We start from the raw sequence: 10,457 nt of genomic DNA, 5'->3' as shown, positions 1-10,457 counted from the left end.
AAGTTTCATGGACATTGGTGAAAGCCTTTTTGAGTTATTGTCCAAAGTGTTGAAAATCTCCCTTTTATTTATGAATAAAGCCCCATAAATCCAAAACTTAAAATCTGAAATTTATAAAAATTGAAAGGGAGCTTACTTCAATAGACATAAACAATTCACCAAAGTTTCATGGACATTGGTGAAAGCCTTTTTGAGTTATTGTCCGAAGTGTTGAAAATCCCCCTTTTTTTATGAATAAAGCCCCATAAATTCAAAACTTAAAATCTGAAATTTATAAAAATTGAAAGGGAGCTTACATCAATAGATATAAACAATTCACCAAAGTTTCATGGACATTGGTGAAAGCCTTTTTGAGTTATTGTCCGAAGTGTTCATGGACATTGGTGAAAGCCTTTTTGAGTTATTGTCCGAAGTGTTGAAAATCCCCCTTTTTTATGAATAAAGCCCCATAAATCCAAAACTTAAAATCTGAAATTTAAAAAAATTGAAAGGGAGCTAACATCAATAGATATAAACAATTCACCAAAGTTTCATGGACATTGGTGAAAGCCTTTTTGAGTTATTGTCCGAAGTGTTGAAAATTCCCCCTTTTTTATGAATAAAGCCCCATAAATCCAAAACTTAAAATCTGAAATTAAAAAAAAACGAAAGGGAGCTTACGTCGATAGATATAAACAATTCACCAAAGTTTCATGGAAATTGGTGAAAGCGTTTTTGAGTTATTGTCCGAAGTGTGGACGACGGACGGACAGACGGACGGACGGACAGACGGACGGACGGACGGACAGACGGACGGACGGACAGACGGACGGACGGACAGACGGACGGACGGACGGACAACGGTATACCATAATACGCCCCGTCTAAAAGACGACGGGCGTATAAAAAATAAAAAAATTCTGTTTTGAAAAAAATAGGTGCAGCGGGTCCGTCGAACAAGGAATCGAATTGGTGTGGCCTTAACTACTTTTAACTTTTGTTGAAAAAGCATATTTTGCTTTAAGTTAAAGCTAAAACATTCTTTAATTGTAGACAACTTAATGTCCATTACAAAAAATGGAAAAGGTCCTACCAAAAAGCAAAATGTCTCATGCTGATGTAAATAATTAAAAAAAATATTTCACCTCCATACTTGCCTCATTTTTTCTGTCAAGAGAAAGGAAACAAACATACATATTTTTTAAACCTAAGGCAAAAGATAAACCAGGTGCTCCGCAGGGCGCAGCTTTATACGACCGCAGAGGTCGAACCCTGAACAGTTGGGGAAAGTATGGACAAAACATTCAAGCGTGATACAGTTCTGAATTTGGATTGTGATCAAATTTTTGACATTATATGGGTTTTTTACACAAAACAAATGTCAAGATTTTACAAATCAATTAAAGATTTCTTCTTCAAACTTATTTAAATCTAAAATTAAATAGTTGACACAGCATAGGTTTCTGACACAGAATGAATGTGATCTAATGAACTTAAAATTTTTGGTTTTTTTTGCCTTTGAGCAATTCACTATGCTGTTGAATATTAATCCTCTCAAAAAAATGTTTGAAGAAATTTTCTTTTTATTTATGAAATCTGAAATGAGAAAAAATTACCCCCCCCCCCCATTTTTTTTTTCACATCCCCCTTTCCCAAAACTGATATCAATTCAAATTTCTAATGGAGTTTGCAACAATAACTACTCTTCAATACATCATAATATATTAAAATGTAAAATAAAGTGCTTGTTATCACTGAATGGTAAAGATTGGTTGGTAGTACAAGTGAATATACATTGTATATTGTATAAAACAATGATTTAAGTTGATTCAACTACTATTCTGAACAAAGAAAGATAACTCCAATTGAAAATTTCTTGCTATTGCACAATATTGTGCAATTAGATATTTCTTGCTATTGCGCAATACTGTGCAATTGAAAATATTTGCTATTGCACAATACTGTGAAATTGAAGATTTCTTGCTATTGCGCAATACTGTGCATTTGAAAATTTCTTGCTATTGCACAATACTGTGCAATTGAAGATTTCTTGCTATTGCTGAATACTGTGCAATTGAAAATTTCTTGCTATTGCACAATACTTAATATAATAATTTTGGATCCTGATTTGAACCAAATTGAAAACTGGTCCATAATCAAAAATCTAAGTACATGGTTAGATTCAGCATATCAAAAAAGCCCAAGAATTCATTTTTTGTTAAAATCAAACTTAATTTAATTTTGGACCCTTTGGACTTTAATGTAGACCAATTTGAAAACGGGACCAAAAATTAAGAATCTACATACACAGTTAGATTTGGCATATCAAAGAACCCCAATTATTCAATTTTTGTTAAAATCAAACTAAGTTTAATTTTGGACCCTTTGGACCTTAATGTAGACCAATTTGAAAACGGGACCAAAACTTAAGAATCTACATACACAGTTAGATTCGGTATATCAAAGAACCCCAATTATTCAATTTTTGATGAAATCAAACAAAGTTCAATTTTGGACCCTTTGGGCCCCTTATTCCTAAACTGTTGGGACCAAAACTCCCAAAATCAAACCCAACCTTCCTTTTATGGTCATAAACCTTGTGTTTAAATTTCATAGATTTCTATTTACTTATACTAAAGTTATGGTGCGAAAACCAAGAATAATGCTTATTTGGGCCCCTTTTTGGCCCCCAATTCCTAAACTGTTGGGACCTCAACTCCCAAAAATTAATCCCAACCTTCCTTTTGTAGTCATAAACCTTGCATTTACATTTCATTGATTTCTATTTACTTATACTAAAGTTATTGTGCGAAAACCAAGAATAATGCTTATTTAGGCCCTTTTTTTACCCCTAATTCCTAAACTATTGGTACCAAACATCCCAAAATGAATCCCAACCTTCCTTTTGTGGTCATAAACCTTGTGTTAAAATTTCATAGATTTCTATTTACTTAAACTAAAGTTATAGTGCGAAAACCAAGAATAATGCTTATTTGGGCCCTTTTTGGCCCCTAATTCCTAAATGTTAGGACCAAAACTCCCAAAATCAATCCCAACCTTCCTTTTGTGGTCATAAACCTTGTTTTAAAATTTCATAGATTTCTATTCTATTTTACTAAAGTTAGAGTGCGAAAACTAAAAGTATTCGAACGACGATGACGACGCCAACATCATACAGTCAAACCTGATTAAACCGGACCCTGAATAAACCAGTTTCCTGTACATTCCGGCCGAAAATGAAAGTCCCATTTTTTTCCCTTCAAAGTCTTTGTTAAAATACCCTTTGTAAACCGGACCCTGTGTATTTTGAATTCCGGTCTAATTATGAAGTCCCAATACTCTTAATTACATTAATTATTACCTGTCAAAACCGGTATGTCTAATTAATTTCAATGATCGATATGCAATCAAAACATATTTGTTTATACAATATGACTTTTCAGGATAATCAATTAGTAAGGTGTTAAACTGTGACGTGAACTTACAGTCGTACAGTAGTGAGCTGTATTATTTATTAAAACATTATAAACGTGTCAATTAAACGACAAGACACACCGAATATATCTCGGATTTAACTTACGTTTTGTAACTTGGATAAACAAATTTAAATCGCAGCATAAGAAATTAACATCGTGATGTCGAAACCCTGGGTTCCCTGCTGTGAACCCCTAAACAAATGACCTTGATAATAAAAAAATACCCGGATGACAACAATCAATGGGTATAGAACACTGTACGACAACGTTTCGATAGTGGTGAAATTACGTTTGATAATATTCTGGCTTTTTAATCGGCCATTCCAACATTTCAAATAAATGATCATGGAAGTAAATCGAAACTCTCGTCTCACAATCCAAACAACGCGAGCAAGGCTGTAACTACCCTTGAGGCAAGTGAGGCAATTGCCTCACTAAAATTTCGACACTGATTTTTTTTTTTTATACATATATACAAATAAAATAATCTTTTGTTGTTCTGTCTCAACCTTAATTTCTATAACTTGTCATCATTCCTTTAAACTATTCTTCCTGGATATAACTCAGCATCTCAACGGGTGATGTTTCTCAATTACATTAACCTAGTAACGATAATCATCATGGATCTCTGGTTAAAAACAGGCTCTTGCAGAAAAAGGAAAAGCGACACTGAAGGTAAAGAAGGAATAATTCTAGTAAACTAATTTGTTTGTGAACGTAGTCTGCGTATTGCATATAACTTCATTAGAACAATCCAAAAACGATAAGTAGACTGACAAATCAAGTAGTGGGTATCGCAAGGGGGCAGTCCTGTCTGTGTATTCATTTCTCCGTTTCATCAACTTTAATCTTTCTCTTTACAGATAAATAAAATATAAATAATATGAAACATGCATGGATTAGTTTTTCATGATCCATGTTTCTTTAACCCTAAAAATTGAAAGAACATCCCATATTCCAATTTGACATTATTGAGGAATGGTATAGAACCTTTATCACAGGATTTTGTCTTTACTTATTCGGGACTACGGAATTTCATTTCTTTATATTCGGGGTTTCGGAATCAGACACCCCCAACCCCTAACCCCTAAATTTATAGATTCTGGAACTAAAATACCACCGACTATTTCCAGAAATAATTTGAAATTACGGACCTACATGTAAACGTCAAAACTCCATTTTAATTCCCCTGTACCCATATCATATATACTTACTCTATAGATAGATCATATACATGTATCTTATCTCATTCTATCCCTAGTTTGTTTACTCTTTGTCAGCATACAAGCGAGTTTAATATTTTGTAACTGAGACTGTATGATGATGCTAGCCTTTATAGGAAAGCTTAATTCCCTTTTGCAAACAAAACTGTTACTACCGATGCTGCTACCGAATTGCTGATGGAGAAGGAATTGGAAGAAGACATTGATCATTGTGTTGATGATAATGTGCTACCTTTAGAAACACAGACTGCCCTGAAACGACTGAAATCTAGGAAAAGAGCATACATGAGTGGCAAGAGGTTGTGCGGTCTTGCCATGCTCCATGTTCATCGCGATAAGGATATCAGCAGACCAAAGTTATGATTCTAAAACAATTTGACTGAACCCACCATAGAAATAATTGGCAAACTCTACTGAATCGATGTTTGTTCTATGTTCTGGCGGCAGATTTAAATTTATATTTGGATGATTATCTTACATACAAATTCAAATAAAGTTGGTATTAGTAAAAGTCTTTAAATATGAACAATTTATATAAAAACTGTCCAAATTCAAAACATTATCAAACTCTCTAAAAATGCCTAGAACGCAGGATTTTGCACCATTCATTTCATACCCTCAAAAAAAAATTTAACGCCTCGCTTCGCTCGGCTCAATTATTTTGCCTCACTAAAATAAGATGCCTAGTTACGGCCTTGGTGAGCATCATGATGCAAATGCAAACAATGGAAAACGAAGTGAAAGTATTTTAATTGATCAGATATTCTTTACAATCAAAGAGAACTTTTATATGCAAAATATCGGACGTCACAAGTCATTAACTTGCGGTCGAAACGGAAACCTGAATAAACCGGCTCACTGTCCAAACCGGCCCTTTTTCATAGTCCCGTAGCCGGCCAGTTTATACAGGTTTTACTGTACCAATATACGACCAAAAACTTTTCAATTTTTGCGGTCGTATAAAAATACAAATATCAGCATCCAACATTAAGAAAGTTCCTTCAAGGTTACACCCACCCCCTCCCCCTCCCACCTCAAAAGGTAAGTACCCATCACTAACTTTTCATGATGTCTGGTACAGGTATATCTACTGGATTGACATGTGGAGAAAACACAGCAATTCTCTGTTTAGACTTTCCCTTGTGTTCTGTCTCCTTATGGATGTATCCCAAATCTTTTAAAAAGTTGGCAGATGTTGGTTCTTTGCTGTCCATTAAAGTTTCAATCTGAAATATTTATATCAAGGTGATAATTTTAAGACTTTGAAAGAATCTTGAGTGTTCAAAAATTAAGTTATCAATGGAGCACCAATAAAATGGCCAAAAATAAATATTTTCTTTGTCATACCTCACATCAGTCATCAGCTACTATTGTAGGCCATACACAAATGTGTCACCTGATTATTAGTTCTTCTGCCTAAAATACCTTAATACAGAAAACCTAAAAATCTATAATTCACAAGCATAAACATAAATTGGTCTCTAGATGTCTTTTTTTTTTTTAAATGTTTGTGTTATTGGGTTGCTGTCTAATAAGCATATGTTTACATCACATCTCCTTCCATTAGAACCTTTAATTCAATCGGCAATATCTGTTGTGAGAAACAAATGTGAATATCTGTACAATAAAGCTATGAATAAGCATTGTAGTTTAAAAAAATATGCAATATACAGAAGACAACCTTACTTATCTCTATTTATGTACTAACTGAAGTAGCTGTAAGAAATATATCATTCAGCTGTTTGAATTCAGCAGCAGGATGTTCAGCTCTGTACTGTATACGTTTGATATGGTTAGCATTAGGAGCAATGGTAGACTCCTCTATATGACTTCCTTCTTCCGTCTCTAATATCATCAACTGTCTCTTTTCTACCATGTCAATTAGAACTTGTTCACACCAGTATGGTACACCATGACATCTTTCTTTTAACAATCTAAAACAACAACAGATTATTACCCAACATATAATTAAATATTGTAATACAATTTTATAGTAAGGCATGTAATTAATTCCTCTCGCACAATAATTGTTCTATGAACCAGATTTTGGTTAAAAACGTTGAAAACATTATTTGTAGAATCAAAAGAGTTCTTCTTTAAAACTGCATGAATATGGTCTTCAGTTTGGTTGTCTTCAGTTAGTTCTTTTTGGGGCATTGATAACCAAGTGGTCTAAGTTTTTCATCTACAGCCTTTCAACACTCATTGGCCGTCTTAATTGACTAGGGTTGCTATTTTTTAATGACAAAGGCCATGGTTCTCTTGAGGCATTACGTCCTCCTCCACCAATAAAAACTGGCTGCTACAAATAGCCAAGAGTGCATACAACCAATCACTCTTTGGTGTTTTTTATGGGAATTGAGTGTTGATGAAATATATTTTTATAATCTTTGAATTTACACATATAAGTCTTTACAAAGCAATTCTGTACCTTTCTAGTGCAACAGGTATCCTTACGACATCCATCAACTGACAGGCTAATGCTGTCAAGTATTTACTTTCTATTCCCCCAATGTCTTCAATGTATATGTTACGACTGTCAAAGAAACTGGCTGCTGCAGGACACGAAGGTTCATCTACTGCTTTAGGTCTGATTGAAAGTACCAAAAGAATGTGGGTCAGTTGGCTCAAATAATAAAGTGTAGTCCAAGATTCCTCGTCTATGTTCTGAGCATCATCTAATATTATGACAACTGGAGTGCTTTTATGAATACACTGAAAAGGTGAATAATAAAAATATGAGCAAATGTCAGTAACTAAATTTACAGTTACTTTATAGTTTCAAAACTCACATTGAAAAGGGGATGTTTAAAGCCTTGGGTCTTCCTTAACTCAGATGCATTTTTATATACCTAAAGATTTTATATCATTGTGTAATCAATATCTTTACCACAAATTTTGTAACAACTATTTGTTGTATTTAAATGGGTACCGTTAGTTTCTCGTTTGAATAGTTTTACACTGGTCATCTTTAGGGGCCCTATATAGCTTGCTGTTCTGTGTGAGCCAAGGCTCAGTGTTGAAGACCTAACTTTGACCTATAATGGTTTACTTTTACAAATTATGACTTGGATGGAGAGTTGTTTCAATAGCACTCATACCACATCTTCTTATATCTCTCTACCATCTATGTAAGACAGTATATACATACCAGTTCTGCTATGGTACCAATCAGTTCATTAGCCTTAGATAAATCATCTGGGTTTCCCATTACCTCATCTGACTTGATGTAAATGTTCACTTTTGACAGCTAAAAAAGAGAAAAGCTTTCATCCTTACATTTAAATCCATAAGTTAATATTCCATCAATTTTTCAATGCTAAAAAGCAAGGATTTTTTCTTCGATTCAGATATCAAATTATTATATCTGACAATCTAAATGTTTTTCAAATGCTATTTTTTTCTCAATATTTTAAAAATTCCATATAGGAAGATTTTTTGTAGATAAATTTGACAAACTTGCATTTAATTTGAACTTTGGAGAATAGTTGTCTCATCAGCAATTATACCCCTCTCCTTAATTTTTATATTGACATTTTTTGCTGTCAGACATTAAAGTACAATGTCGAAGCCAATTTCTAAATTTCAAAACAAAGCATGTAACAACATTACAGATAGACATTCAGTTTAATAAAAAAATTACCAAGAGGAATTTAAATATTTCTTAAATGTTGAAATGGGTCAACTATCTGTCAACAGATCCACCGGCATATTACCTGTGTACCAAGGACATGTGGCATGAGGCCAAGACTCCCTAACAAGCCTTTTGATGCTATTTTCTCTATAATCTCTGGTTCCCTGTCTATCTGGTGGGAGAAACCAGCACTTGTTATCAACATTCTCATTATATGTCTGGTCAGGAAATTATTGTTAAATCTGTCATTCATTTGTACTGCACACGATATCACTCTGAAATTTTTTTATAAAGTGATAGCTTCAAAATTAATAGATTTTTTATCAGCATAAAATAATTTTCAATTTTAACAAAAATTTTAACATTTGTTTGTTTAATAGAGTACTATCAGAATTCTGAACAAAACCATGCAAAACGAATCATGAATATGAACCCTTATTTGTACCTTAGAACCTGTACATTGTGTATTGATGATATTGAGGATGAAATGCATTTTTTTTTTAACATGTCCTTTATATTCAAATTTGCGTGAATGTTTGATAAAACCATATTATTGGCGTAAGACATATGTTTTTAAACTTTTAAAATTATTAAGTACTACTAATGTAAAAGACTTGTGCAACTTAGGAAAATATATATTTAGAGCACTGAAGCTCAGAAATGACTGTTTTCAGTAAGATCATTTGTAATTCATTTGTTGCAAATATTTGCTATTTGGAATTATATTTATATGTATTTATTTTTTGTGTATTTAATACTTGTCTGCTTCGTCATGATCGTAAATTTTTGTAATCTATATTTCATATATATATTGATTATACATGTACCTATATGTTGTAAAACATTTGCTTAATAAAGAATTGAATTAAATTGAATTGAAAATTGAAATAGGCTAACATGCTAAACAGACTTTTATATGCTTTCTTTATATAAACAAAATTTCCTCAAATTGTAAAACATTTTGATATAGTATAAATATGAAAACAACTTTGTTATAGACTATCATGCTGATACACCTTTTTTACCATGCTGTCTACATAACAACAAAACTTTCCCCCAATTTTTTTTTCTTCTATAAATGCTATAAAAGATTGCTATTGTGTATTTTTCATTTGATCTTTTTCTGTAACTTTTCTTATTGTGCTTCTTGGCTAACATATTGAATTATTGCTAGAAATTTAGGGCACTGTGCCGTTGTCAATATATTCAACATCAATGACATCATAGGCAAAAGCTGAGAAACACCCTGTCATTTAAAAAAAAAAAATAATAATAATCTATAAATTTCAACACGGCTAAATGAATCCATCATACCTTAAGTCTCGATGTTCTGCACCAACTATCAAATGGTCTAATAACCTGGTTTTACCTATCCCAGAAGCACCAACATACACAAGATGCCGGACCTTTTTACCAGCATCTTCATTTTTTACAGTTATCACTTGCTCTTCAAACATTTCAACTTCTTTTCTACAGCCTGAAAAAAAAAAAATGCAGTAAAAACCAAGAAGATAAGGAATTTTACATTCAAAATTGTAGGTCTAAATGAAATAAAGATCCTCTTTATAAAATTTAGTTTTAATTATAAGAGTTCTCTTTCATTTCAAATAATTTAAACAGACAAATGGTTATGAAACTAGAGGCTCCAAAGAGCTCTATTTCAGATTGTAAGATATCAAAAATACAAAAAAAATGGTAAAAATTGATGTTAATAAGCCAGCCTAATTAGGCTTATTTATAGATCATGGCTTGCTAATCATTTAGGCTTTCAAGTTCTCTCTAGCTAATTTAGTTTTCAAAATAATGGGCAAAAATGAGAAGAAACAAAAGGATAAACTTTATCTTGAAGGGCAATAACTCCTATAAGAAGTTGTCTGACAGTTAAGACTCACTCAGAGATGTATCTCAAAATTCTGATTTACTCTTTCTATAGAGGTTTTCAAGAAATTATACAAAATTTGCATTTTGACTCTTTGTTTTATTTTTGCCATGTTGCCCATTTTGGAAAGCAGGAGGCGTCTTCAAACACAAATTTTAACTAGATATCAAAAAAATAACTGAGGTCAAGTTTGGTTCTCATTTGCCCAGTAGTTTTAGAAGAGATGATTTTTGTAAAGGTCATGCATGATGGACAATTCAAATTTC

At 32.7% G+C, this 10,457-nt stretch overlaps 1 protein-coding gene across 1 annotated transcript in view; it reads right to left on the bottom strand.

The window, feature by feature from the left end:
* LOC143069142 (adenylate cyclase type 10-like) overlaps window positions 1–10,457 on the bottom strand; it is a 41,960-nt gene that overhangs the window by 14,287 nt on the left and 17,216 nt on the right. The window contains exons 14-19 of the mRNA XM_076243627.1: window positions 9,627–9,789; window positions 8,395–8,587; window positions 7,830–7,928; window positions 7,110–7,393; window positions 6,387–6,612; window positions 5,739–5,904 (exon numbers count right to left, since the gene is read on the bottom strand). Coding sequence (XP_076099742.1) covers window positions 5,739–5,904; window positions 6,387–6,612; window positions 7,110–7,393; window positions 7,830–7,928; window positions 8,395–8,587; window positions 9,627–9,789 — 1,131 coding nt within the window. The remainder of the gene's footprint in view (window positions 1–5,738; window positions 5,905–6,386; window positions 6,613–7,109; window positions 7,394–7,829; window positions 7,929–8,394; window positions 8,588–9,626; window positions 9,790–10,457) is intronic.

Source organism: Mytilus galloprovincialis, chromosome 3 (genome assembly GCF_965363235.1).
Source record: "Mytilus galloprovincialis chromosome 3, xbMytGall1.hap1.1, whole genome shotgun sequence".
NCBI classification, from domain to species: Eukaryota; Metazoa; Mollusca; class Bivalvia; order Mytilida; family Mytilidae; genus Mytilus; species Mytilus galloprovincialis.
This window is presented reverse-complemented; position numbering and strand designations above follow the sequence as displayed.